The 13882-nt window shown below is 40.1% G+C and overlaps 2 protein-coding genes across 2 annotated transcripts in view; one reads left to right on the forward strand and one right to left on the reverse strand.

Annotated features, from left to right (window-relative positions):
- The first annotated feature begins 6470 nt into the window (after positions 1-6470).
- On the forward strand, positions 6471-7376 carry LOC123765546 (CCHC-type zinc finger nucleic acid binding protein-like). Its single transcript, XM_045754212.2, has one exon. It carries the CDS (start codon positions 6471-6473, stop codon positions 7374-7376), a length of 906 nt encoding a protein of 301 aa, XP_045610168.2.
- Positions 7377-8156: 780 nt separating this feature from the next.
- LOC123765550 (rac guanine nucleotide exchange factor JJ-like) overlaps positions 8157-13882 on the reverse strand; it is a 34489-nt gene continuing 28763 nt past the window's right edge. The window contains exons 2-3 of the mRNA XM_069302959.1: positions 9181-9616; positions 8157-8719 (exon numbers count right to left, since the gene is read on the reverse strand). Of these exons, the coding sequence (XP_069159060.1) occupies positions 8157-8719; positions 9181-9616 (999 nt within the window). The remainder of the gene's footprint in view (positions 8720-9180; positions 9617-13882) is intronic.

Raw genomic sequence — 13882 nt, forward strand, 5'->3', positions numbered from 1 at the left:
TGACCATTGTGTCCTAGTCTTTGACTACATGATGGAATTCAAACTTATGACCATGGGACAAGAGATCTGGGAAAGGAGAGTTGACTACAGGAAAGGGAACTATAAGAGGATGAGGGACTATCTGGGAGAAGTGCAGTGGGAGGAAGAAATTAGAGGAAAAACAGTCCAAGATATGATGGACCTAGTCATACAGAAATGCCAGGAGGTCGAAGAGAGATTTATACCAACAGTAAAGGGAAAAAATAAGAAGGAATATAATAACCCATGGTTTAATAGACAGTGTCAGGAAGCAAAAATGGCCAGCAGGCGGGAGTGGAGGAAGTACAGAAGACAAAGAACAGAGGACAACAGGATCAGATACTGCAGAGCTAGGAACGATTACATTAACATAAGACGAACATCGGAAAGAGACTATGAGAACGATATTGCAATCAAGGCGAAAAAACAACCTAAGTTACTACACAGTCATATAAGAAGAAAAATGTCGGTGAACGACCAAGTGACAAGACTAAGGAAGACAGAGGGGGCATATACTGAAAGTGACAAGGAAATCTGCGAGGCACTGAATGCCAGTTTCCATGGAGTGTTCACTACCGAGCCTGAGCAGCTCCCATTGTTGGAAGGGGTTACCCTAGATGAAAGACTATCAGATATAGAGGTGACAGCAGAGGAGTAATGAAACAGTTGACAACTCTAGATGCAACTAAAGCAGTTGGACCAGACAAAGTATCACCGTGGATACTAAAAGAAGCAGCGCAGGCCCTCAGCGTGCCTCTGGCAATGATCTTTAATGAGTCACTTATGTCGGGAGAATTGCCCAGTTGCTGGAAGAAGGCAAATGTCGTGCCGATCTTCAAGAAAGGTGATAGGGAGGAGGCACTTAACTATAGACCTGTATCACTGACAAGCATCCCCTGTAAAATACTGGAAAGAATAATTAGGCTACGACTGGTTGCACACCTGGAGAACATTAGGTTTGTGAACAAACATCAACATGGGTTCTGGACAGGGAAATCGTGCCTAACAAACTTTCTGGAATTCTATTATAAAATAACGAGGATAAGACAGGACAGAGATGGTTGGGCAGACTGCATATTTCTGGACTGCCAAAAAGCCTTTGATACAGTACCGCACATGAGTCTGCTGTTCAAGCTCAAGAGGCAGGCGGGGGTGGGGGGAAAGGTCCTAGCATGGATAAGAAACTACCGAACAGGAAGGAGCCAATGAGTTACGGTAATGGGCGAGAAGTCGGACTGGCGAACAGTAACAAGTGGAGTACCACAAGGGTCGGTGCTGGGACCAATTCTATTTCTTGTATATGTTAACGACATGTTTACAGGCGTAGAGTCCTACATGTCGATGTTTGCGGAGGACGCAAAGTTGAGGAGAAGAGTTGTGACAGATGAGGATTGCAGGATCCTCCAAGAGGACCTGAACAGGTTGCAGAGATGGTCAGAGAAATGGCTACTGGAATTCAACACGAGCAAATGTAAAGTTATGGAAATGGGACTAGGAGATAGGAGACCAAAGGGACAGTACACAATGAAGGGGAACAGCCTACCTGTGACGAAGTGCGAAAGAGACCTGGGTGTGGACGTAACACCTAATCTATCTCCTGAGGCACATATAAATAGGATAACGACAGCAGCGTACTCTACACTGGCAAAAGTTAGAACATCATTCAGAAACCTAAGTAAGGAGGCATTTAGGGCGCTTTACACTGCTTGCGTGAGGCCAGTCTTAGAGTATGCCGCCTCATCATGGAGTCCCCATCTGAAGAAGCATATAATGAAACTGGAAAAGGTTCAGCGGTTTGCAACGAGACTCGTCCCAGAGCTACAAGGGATGGGGTATGAGGAGCGCCTGAGGGAACTGTGCCTTACGACACTTGAAAGAAGAAGGGAGAGGGGGGACATGATAGGAAAGTATAAAATACTCAGAGGGATTGACAGAGTGGACATAGACGAAATGCTCACACGGAATAGGAACAGAACGATGGGACATGGATGGAAGCTTGAAAATCAGATGAGTCACAGAGATGTTAGGAAGTTTTCTTTTAGCGTGAGAGTAGTGGGAAAATGGAATGCACTTCAGGAACAGGTTGTGGAAGCAAATACTATTCATAATTTTAAAACCAGGTATGACAGGGAAATGGGACAGGAGTCATTGCTGTAAACAACCGATGCTCGAAAGGCGGGATCCAAGAGTCAATGCTCGATCCTGCAGACACAACTAGGTGAGTACACACACACACACAGAAGAGTAAGGGGAGACATGATCATAGCCTACAAAATCCTCAGGGGAATCGACCGGGTAAACAAGGACAAACTATTCAACACTGGTGGAACGCGAACAAGGGGACACAATTGGAAACTGAGTACCCACATGAGCCAAAGAGACGTTAGAAGGAACTTTTTCAGTGTCAGAGTAGTTAACGGATGAAATGCATTATGCAGTGATGTGGTGGAGGCTGACTCCATACACAGTTTCAAATGTAGATATGATAGAGCCCAGTAGGCTCAGGAATCTGTACACAAGTTGATTGACAGTTGAGAGGCGGGACCAAAGAGCTAAAGCTCAACCCCCACAAGCACAAACAGGTGAGTACACACACACACACACATATATATATATATATATATATATATATATATATATATATATATATATATATATATATATATATATATATATATATATATATTTATATATATATATATATATATATATATATATATATATATATATATATATGCGAACAAGCATGAATGGTCCCCAGGACAATATGCAACTGAAAACTCACACCCCAGAAGTGACTCGAACCCATACTCCCAGGAGCGACGCAACTGGTATGTACAAGACGCCTTAATCCACTTGACCATCACGACCGGACATAATGAGGTGATAGCCGAGGTTATTTGAACCACCCCACCGCCGGCACTCGGATAGTAATCTTGGGCATAGCATTTTACCAAATCACCTCATTCTTTGGGGCACACGTGAGGAACACAAATGCGAACAAGCCTGAATGGTCCCCAGGACAATATGCAACTGAAAACTCACACCCCAGAAGTGACTCGAACCCATACTCCCAGGAGCGACGCAACTGGTATGTACAAGACGCCTTAATCCACTTGACCATCACGACCGGACATAATGAGGTGATAGCCGAGGCTATTTGAACCACCCCACCGCCGGCACTCGGATAGTAATCTTGGGCATAGCATTTTACCAAATCACCTCATTCTTTGGGGCACACGTGAGGAACACAAATGCGAACAAGCCTGAATGGTCCCTAGGACAATATGCAACTGAAAACTCACACCCCAGAAGTGACTCGAACCCATACTCCCAGGAGCGACGCAACTGGTATGTACAAGACGCCTTAATCCACTTGACCATCACCACCGGACATAATGAGGTGATAGCCGAGGCTATTTGAACCACCCCACCGCCGGCACTCGGATAGTAATCTTGGGCATAGCATTTTACCAAATCACCTCATTCTTTGGGGCACACGTGAGGAACACAAATGCGAACAAGCCTGAATGGTCCCCAGGACAATATGCAACTGAAAACTCACACCCCAGAAGTGACTCGAACCCATACTCCCAGGAGCGACGCAACTGGTATGTACAAGACGCCTTAATCCACTTGACCATCACGACCGGACATAATGAGGTGATAGCTGAGGCTATTTGAACCACCCCACCGCCGGCACTCGGATAGTAATCTTGGGCATAGCATTTTACCAAATCACCTCATTCTTTGGGGCACACGTGAGGAACACAAATGCAAACAAGCCTGAATGGTCCCCAGGACAATATGCAACTGAAAACTCACACCCCAGAAGTGACTCGAACCCATACTCCCAGGAGCGACGCAACTGGTATGTACAAGACGCCTTAATCCACTTGACCATCACGACCGGACATAATGAGGTGATAGCCGAGGCTATTTGAACCACCCCACCGCCGGCACTCGGATAGTAATTACTATTTCTATTCTATTACTATAGTTTACTATTTACTATTACTATTTACTATTACTATTTCTATTACTATAGTTTAACTTCAATAAAAAAAAATTGACCTCATACATAATGAAATGGGTAGCTTTATCATTTCGTAAGAAAATAATTTGTGAAAATATATTAATTCAGGAAAACTTGGCTTATTAGGCAAATCGGGCCTTGCATAGTAGGCCGAGAAGTGCATTCTGGCTACTAGGTACGACATATTTATATATATATATATATATATATATATATATATATATATATATATATATATATATATATATATATATATATATATATATATATATATATATATATATATATATATATACATATCGTACCTAGTAGCCAGAACGCACTTCTCAGCCTACTATGCAAGGCCCGATTTGCCTAATAAGCCAAGTTTTCCTTAATTAATATATTTTCTCTCATTTTTTTCTTATGAAATGATAAAGCTACCCATTTCATTATGTATGAGGTCAATTTTTTTTTATTTGAGTTAAAATTAACGTAGATATATGACCGAACCTAACCAACCCTACCTAACCTAACCTAACCTATCTTTATAGGTTAGGTTAGGTTAGGTAGCCGAAAAAGTTAGGTTAGGTTAGGTTAGGTAGGTTAGGCAGTCGAAAAATAATTAATTCATGAAAACTTGGCTTATTAGGCAAATTGGGCCTTGCATAGTAGGCTGACAAGTGCGTTCTGGCTACTAGGTACGACATATATATATATATATATATATATATATATATATATATATATATATATATATATATATATATATATATATATATATATATATATATATATATATATATATATATATTATATATATATATATTAGTTTATTTTGGTAACAGTCTTTCCTGTAGACATATATTATTATATATGACCGAAAAAGTAAGATTAATAATTCTAACACGAATTTTCTCGATCTTTCTTATGTTTCTTTTCACTGTTGATGGTAATTGAAAAATCAATTCTCCAAAATTCATTTTTATTCTAGTCTACTAAAAATTAGTCTAGAAATAAAAATGAATTTTGGAGAATTGATTTTTCAATTACCATCAACAGTGAAAAGAAACATAAGAAAGACCGAGAAAATTCGTGTTAGAATTATTAATCTTACTTTTTCGGTCATATTTAATAATATATATATATATATATATATATATATATATATATATATATATATATATATATATATATATATATATATATATATATATATATATATATATATATATATATATATATATATATATATATATATATATATATTTATATATATGTCGTACCTAGTAGCCAGAACACACTTCTCAGCCTACTATGCAAAGCCCGATTTGCCTAATGAGCCAAGTTTTCATGAATTAATGTTTTTTCGACAACCTAACCTACCTAACCTAACCTAACCTAACTTTTTTGGCTACCTAACCTAACCTAACCTATAAATCATAGGTTAGGTTAGGTTAGGTAGGGTTGGTTAGGTTCGGTCATATATCTACGTTAATTTTAACTCCAATAAAAAAAATTGACCTCAAACATAATGAAATGGGTAGCTTTATCATTTCATAAGAAAAAAATTAGAGAAAATATATTAATTCAGGAAAACTTGGCTTATTAGGCAAATCGGGCCTTGCATAGTAGGCTGAGAAGTGCGTTCTGGCTACTAGGTACGACATATATATATATATATATATGTCGTACCTAGTACCTATATCGTACCTATATATATATATATGTCGTACGACATATATATATATATATATGTCGTACCTAGTAGCCAGAACGCACTTGTAAGCCTACTATGCACTATGCACACTTGCCTCCCTCACTATGCTCTAGTTGCCCTTGGGAGGTGGTGATCTTTGGGGGCGGGGGGGGGGGGGGGGGGGGAGGGGGTGAAATACTCCGAAATTACCATCTCTTTTAAGGGTCTGAGCTGTGGTGCAGTGGGTTAAAGGCGTACCAGTTATGCCAGTTGCTGTAAGGCTTCTGTGCTGGCTAGGGTTCGAATCTCCTGGTGGGAAAGTGTTCTAAGGTTGTATATATATATATATATATATATATATATATATATATATATATATATATATATATATATATATATATATATATATATATAAATATATATATATATATATATATATATATATATATATATATATATATATATATATATATATATATATATATATATATATATATATATATATATATATATATATATATATATATATATATATATATATATATATAATATATATATATATATATATATATATATATATATATATATATATATATATATATATATATATATATATATATATATATATATATATATATATATATATATATATATATATAGGCTAAGCTGTGATAATCTTCAACAAATTCCTGGGACGAGAATAAGGAATATCATGAGTAAAAACTCCAATAAGCTTGTATGTTTATGAGTAAAAACTGCAACAAGTTGGGTGGTATGAGTAAAAACTGCAACAAGTTGGGTGGTATGAGTAAAAACTGCAACAAGTTGGGTGGTATGAGTAATAACTGCAACAAGTTGGGTGGTATGAGTAATAACTGCAACAAGTTGGGTGGTATGAGTAAAAACTGCAACAAGTTGGGTGGTATGAGTAATAACTGCAACAAGTTGGGTGGTATGAGTAAAAACTGCAACAAGTTGGGTGGTATGAGTAATAACTGCAACAAGTTGGGTGGTATGAGTAATAACTGCAACAAGTTGGGTGGTATGAGTAAAAACTGCAACAAGTTGGGTGGTATGAGTAATAACTGCAACAAGTTGGGTGGTATGAGTAAAAACTGCAACAAGTTGGGTGGTATGAGTAATAACTGCAACAAGTTGGGTGGTATGAGTAATAACTGCAACAAGTTGGGTGGTATGAGTAAAAACTGCAACAAGTTGGGTGGTATGAGTAATAACTGCAACAAGTTGGGTGGTATGAGTAAAAACTGCAACAAGTTGGGTGGTATGAGTAAAAACTGCAACAAGTTGGGTGGTATGAGTAATAACTGCAACAAGTTGGGTGGTATGAGTAAAAACTGCAACAAGTTGGGTGGTATGAGTAAAAACTGCAACAAGTTGGGTGGTATGAGTAAAAACTGCAACAAGTTGGGTGGTATGAGTAAAAACTGCAACAAGTTGGGTGGTATGAGTAATAACTGCAACAAGTTGGGTGGTATGAGTAAAAACTGCAACAAGTTGGGTGGTATGAGTAATAACTGCAACAAGTTGGGTGGTATGAGTAATAACTCAAACAAGCTGGATGTTATGAGTAAAAACTGTAACAACCTGGATGTTATGAGTAAAAGCTCCAAGAAGCTTGCATGATGCTCATCAACTGGATACGATCCCCCGTCAAGAGTTACGAGCTCAAAATGACCTAAAAAGCCTGAAAAATGGGTGTTGGAGTCAGCCTTTATCGACCAAGACTGAGGCTTACACAGGCTCTGACAGCCAGCCTCTTGTCCTGAAAATATGATATTCAACTTGTGTCAAGATTTCAGGATAATTTTTGTGAAATTTTCATGTCATGTTGTTGTTGTTTCTTAATTGAGGTTTCTTTGCATGTTAATTGAGCTTTTTTTGCATGTTAATTGATATTTCTTTGCAAGCTAATTGAGGTTTCTTTGCATCTTAATTGAGGTTTCTGTGCATGCTAACTGATGTTTCTTTGCATGCTAATTGAGGTTTCTTTGCATCTTAATTGAGGTTTCTTTGCATGCTAATTTAGGTTTCTTTGCATGCTAATTGAGGTTTCTTTGCATGCTAACTGAGGTTTCTTTGCATGCTAATTGAGGTTTCTTTGCATGCTAACTGAGGTTTCTTTGCCTGCTAATTGAGGTTTCTTTGCATGCTAACTGAGGTTTCTTTGCATGCTAACTGAGGTTTCTTTGCAAGCTAATCGATGAATAAGGGGACCCACACATTAGCCAGGATATGTCAAACCTTAATGCGTTAATTTACGAAAGCTCTACATGTTTACTCTATCAATAAACCATATTTTAACATTTATTAATCAGTTCAGGAGTTTCAGTTATTATAACAATTACAACCCAAGGTTATTAGTGTTTTACACAGCCTTTTAGCGCCTAGGAGCTCATAAACTAGTTAATAAATGTAAACTAGGCCGCCATCATTGAGGAAAGATGTACAGGTTTCGTCATTGGACACACTCAGTTTCTGCGTGAATTCTGGACCATTATCACACGCAGCTTTTCTGATTATTATGTTGGGTTGATTGTAGTTGTTGCTGCTGATTGTAGTTGTCGCTGCTGATTGTAGTTGATGCTGCTGATTGTAGTTATTGCTAATGATGTTAGTTGTTTCCGGTGATTGTAGTTGTTTCCTGTGATTGTAGTTGTTTCTGGTGATTGAAGTTGTTCCTGCTGATTGTTGTTGCTTCTGCTGACTGTAGTTGTTGCTGCTGATTGTAGATGTTGCTGCTGATTGTAGTTGTTGCTGCTGACTGTAGTTGTTGCTACTGATTGTAGTTGTTGCTGCTGATTGTAGTTGTTGCTGCTGATTGTAGTTGTTGCTGCTGATTGTAGATGATGCTACTGATTGTGGTTGTTGCTGCTGATTGTAGTTGTTGCTGCTGATTGTAGATGATGCTACTGATTGTAGTTGTTGCTGCTGATTGTAGATGTTGCTGCTGATTGTAGTTGTTGCTGCTGATTGTAGATGATGCTACTGATTGTAGTTGTTGCTGCTGATTGTAGATGTTGCTGCTGATTGTAGTTGTTGCTGCTGATTGTAGATGGTGCTACTGATTGTTGTTGTTGCTGCTGATTGTAGTTGTTGCTACTGATTGTAGTTGTTGCTGTTGATTGTAGTTGTTTCTGTTGATTGCAATTGTTGCTACTGATTGTAGTTGTTGCTGCTGATTGTAGTTGTTGCTGCTGATTGTAGTTGTTGCTACTGATTGTAGTTGTTGCTGCTGATTGTAGTTGTTGCTGCTGATTGTAGTTGTTTCTGTTGATTGGAATTGTTGCTACTGATTGTAGTTGTTGCTGCTGATTGTAGTTGTTGCTGCTGATTGTAGTTGTTTCTGTTGATTGCAATTGTTGCTACTGATTGTTGTTGTTGCTGCTGACTGTAGTTGTTGCTACTGATTGTAGTTGTTGCTGCTGACTGTAGTTGTTGCTACTGATTGTAGTTGTTGCTGCTGATTGTAGTTGTTTCTGTTGATTGCAATTGTTGCTGCTGATTGTAGTTGTTTCTGTTGATTGCAATTGTTGCTGCTGATTGTAGTTGTTTCTGTTGATTGCAATTGTTGCTGCTGATTGTAGTTGTTTCTGTTGATTGCAATTGTTGCTGCTAATTGTAGTTGTTTCTGTTGATTGCAATTGTTGCTGCTGATTGTAGTTGTTTCTGTTGATTGCAATTGTTGCTGCTGATTGTAGTTGTCGCTGCTGATTGTAGTTGTTGCTGCTGATTGTAGTTGTTTTAAGTAGTTTTTGCAGTCTTGGAAGTTTACTCGTGTTTGTGGGACTGGCAAATATTTTCCGAAGTTTTGAAAAGTTTTGATTTAGATATAGATGACGTCGTTGCACATTGTCAGCTCCACACTTGCACAAACTTTTACATTATTATGCAACAGTTTCAATAATTATATTGGACAGAGGCTTTGGAGTATGAACAAATCGTACCGTGTATAAAAGTTTTCATTGTTTGTCAAAGTTTTCGCTATATTTGTCAAAGTTTTCGATCAGTTTCTCAAAGTTTTCGTTCAGTTTGTCAAAGTTTTTATTCAGTTTGTCAAAGTTTTCGTTCAGTTTGTCAAAGTTTTCGTTCAGTTTGTCAAAGTTTACGTTCAGTTTGTCAAAGTTTTCGTTCAGTTTGTCAGAGTTTTCGTTCAGTTTGTCAAAGTTTTCGTTCAGTTTGTTAATGTTTTTCCATTTTTCAATTCAATAAACAAAAATAATATTTTGTATACATATCTTCTGAAGTATTGGAAAAATCGTATCACCAGACCCCCATTTTAATCTTCAATAATAAAAAATAAGTTATGGCAAAAATTGTAACATTTCATACCAGAGTTCAGTTTTGTTTTCATGAAGATTCCCATATATATATTTTCATCAATTTGGTGGTTTTTATTATTGGAAATTTAATTGGCTTTCCACAATTCCAGTGGATTTCCATGTTTAAAGCCTTTTCCACTTTTATATAACTATTTATGCGTTTGTTCATGCGCTTCTCATCGGTTGGCAGAATTTTGCAGTGTTATTTTCATATAGAATTGGCAGTACAAACACATATATTTTAATTCATATCTGCAATATTTTTAATTTTTGAAAATCTATTCAAGTGCGTTTTTTTTTTGTGATGTGGAAATTCTGGGAAGCTCTTCACCAAAAAATAATATATTAACAAGGCTTTTCAATTTCAATTTCGATTCCAGACTGCAAAATTAACCCAATATGAACAATTTGTTATTTCACGAAAAGACTTTTATAAGCATCATTTAGCCGAGGACAATAATTTTTATATCATTCCAAGGTTTCAAAATCCCTGTGATATATTTTTAATATTATTTGTATATCTTTAAAAATGTCTGTTTGTCTGTTCGAGATTGAGTGTAGGACGCGTAGGGAAGGTGGTGAAGGGTAGGGAAGGTGGTGAAGGGTAGGGAAGGTGGTGAAGGGTAGGGAAGGTGGTGAAGGGCAGGGAAGGTGAAGGGTAAGGAAGGTGGTGAAGGGCAGGGAAGGTGGTGAAGGGTAGGGAAGGTGGTGAAGGGTAGGGAAGGTGGTGAAGGGTAGGGAAGGTGGTGAAGGGTAGGGAAGGTGGTGAAGGGCAGGGAAGGTGAAGGGTAAGGAAGGTGGTGAAGGGCAGGGAAGGTGGTGAAGGGTAGGGAAGGTGGTGAAGGGTAGGGAAGGTGGTGAAGGGTAGGGAAGGTGGTGAAGGGTAGGGAAGGTGGTGAAGGGCAGGGAAGGTGAAGGGTAAGGAAGGTGGTGAAGGGCAGGGAAGGTGGTGAAGGGTAGGGAAGGTGGTGAAGGGCAGGGAAGGTGGTGAAGGGTAGGGAAGGTGGTGAAGGGTAGGGAAGGTGGTGAAGGGTAGGGAAGGTGGTGAAGGGCAGGGAAGGTGAAGGGTAAGGAAGGTGGTGAAGGGCAGGGAAGGTGGTGAAGGGTAGGGAAGGTTGTGAAGGGTAGGGAAGGTGGTGAAGGGTAGGGAAGGTGGTGAAGGGTAGGGAAGGGGGTGAAGGGCAGGGAAGGTGGTGAAGGGCAGGGAAGGTGGTGAAGGGTAGGGAAGGGGGTGAAGGGCAGTTAAGGTGGTGAAGGGTAGGGAAGGTGGTGAAGGGTAGGGAAGGGGGTGAAGGGCAGGGAAGGTGGTGAAGGGCAGGGAAGGTGGTGAAGGGTAGGGAAGGTGGTGAAGGGCAGGGAAGGTGGTGAAGGGCAGGGAAGGTGGTGAAGGGTAGGGAAGGTGGTGAAGGGTAGGAAAGGTGGTGAAGGGTAGGGAAGGTGGTGAAGGGTAGGAAAGGGGGTGAAGGGTAGGGAAGGTGGTGAAGGGTAGGGAAGGTGGTGAAGGGTAGGGAAGGTTGTGAAGGGTAGGGAAGGTGGTGAAGGGTAGGGAAGGTGGTGAAGGGTAGGGAAGGGGGTGAAGGGCAGGGAAGGTGGTGAAGGGCAGGGAAGGTGGTGAAGGGTAGGGAAGGTGGTGAAGGGCAGTTAAGGTGGTGAAGGGTAGGGAAGGTGGTGAAGGGTAGGGAAGGGGGTGAAGGGCAGTTAAGGTGGTGAAGGGTAGGGAAGGTGGTGAAGGGTAGGGAAGGGGGTGAAGGGCAGGGAAGGTGGTGAAGGGCAGGGAAGGTGGTGAAGGGTAGGGAAGGTGGTGAAGGGTAAGGAAGGGAGTGAAGGGCAGGGAAAGTGGTGAAGGGTAAGGAAAGGTGGTGAAGGGCAAGGAAGGGGGTGAAGGGTAAGGAAGGGGGTGAAGGGCAGGGAAGGTGGAGAAGGAGAGGGAGGAGGAGAGGTCCATTCCATGCACCCGCCAAACCCCCTGTTTATGAATGAAAAGCGGTTTACACACGACTCACAACTGCTGACGTTCGAACATATCCGGAACAAGTGCTTCACTGACGAATTTTATTCGTACCACAACGCTATAAATGCTTCACCCACGTACTACAAATACAAATAATCGCCAACATAACCTAAACACCTAACCTAACCTATGCCTATATATGCACAATATGCTGATTTATTATAGTATAAATTTATATTTAAGAAAATTTCTGTTTTGCATGACCAGCATGTTAAAATTGATGACTGCGTCTATGGGGTCAGCCGCTGGATGGAATGGTCTTGGTTTGAGGACGGGTTGCATAGGTACACCTCACTCAACAAGCAGTTATCTAGATGACCTCGTACCAAACGTATCGACAAAGCCTTGGTATATTGCACACTCTGACCTTCATACAGACACGCATAAACACACAGATATTCAAGTGACAAGTGAATATACCTGGTGACTTACCCATGAATGTCATATTATTATATAAATGACAGTAATTATACAATTGTATTTCAAAAGTTAGGACGTAGTGTATATTAGTAATATCACTTATACACTGGGTCATATCACTTATACACCGGATCATATCACTTATACACCGGGTCATATCACTTATACACCGGGTCATATCACTTATACACCGGGTCATATCACTTATACGCCGGGTCATATCACTTGTACACCGGGTCATATCACTTATAGTAGCAGTAGGCATCCATCAGTCTCAGGAGACTATGGTGTTGCGCTCTGGCTGTTGATCTGGAGTGGCCTCTCATAGGCGCAAAGCCAGGGTAGGTTGATACGGGGGAGAAGCTGTTACCCAGGCAGCAGGTCCCCCCCTCTCCACGGGGCCGAAACTCTCCAATAAAAATGCAAATGCCAATAAGATTGGTTCCAGCGCCGTCGCATTAACTGTGAGTTCCGGAGTTGACCTCGAAGTTGGTGAAAAAAGGCACAGGGACTCCAAACCCGGAGACCGCCGTGGTCGGGGCCGGAGAAGAACCACCCCAACAAGGGTGTGAACGACCCCAGCCTCCTGAAGCAGAGCCTGGGCTGCACGAGCCCCGGGAGGTGGACGTCCTGGTCCCCCACCTTCCGGTTCCAGACAGAGATCGTCACAGCCCTCTGTCACCCGAGGCCGACCTCCTACAAGACCAAGCAGAAGAAAGAGTGATAATTATTAAATACAACAATTATTATTATTATAATAATAACAATATAAATAATAAAATAATTATCACTCTTCCTTCTGTTCGGTCTTGAAGGAGGCCGGCCTCGGGTGAAAGGGGGCTGTGACGATCTATGTCTGGACTTATATTCTGGGTTATATCACTTATACACTGGTATCATATGACTTATACACTGGGTCATATCATTTATACATTGGGGTCATATGACTTATACACTGGGTCATATCATTTATACACTGGGGTCATATCACTTATACACTGGGTCATATCACCTATACACTGAGTCATATCACTTATACACTGAGTCATGTCATTTATACACTGGGGTCATATCACTTATACACTGGGTCATATCATTTATACACTAGGGTCATATGACTTATACACTGGGTCATATCATTTATACATTGGGGTCATATGACTTATACACTGGGTCATATCATTTATACACTGGGGTCATATCACTTATACACTGGGTCATATCACTTATACACTGAGTCATATCACTTATACACTGAGTCATGTCATTTATACACTGGGGTCATATCATTTATACACTGGGTCATATCTTTTACACACTGGGGTCATATCACTTATACACTGGGTCATATCACTTATACACTGAGTCATATCACTTAT

The sequence above is a fragment of the Procambarus clarkii genome, chromosome 5 (assembly GCF_040958095.1).
Source record: "Procambarus clarkii isolate CNS0578487 chromosome 5, FALCON_Pclarkii_2.0, whole genome shotgun sequence".
Taxonomy (NCBI): Eukaryota; Metazoa; Arthropoda; class Malacostraca; order Decapoda; family Cambaridae; genus Procambarus; species Procambarus clarkii.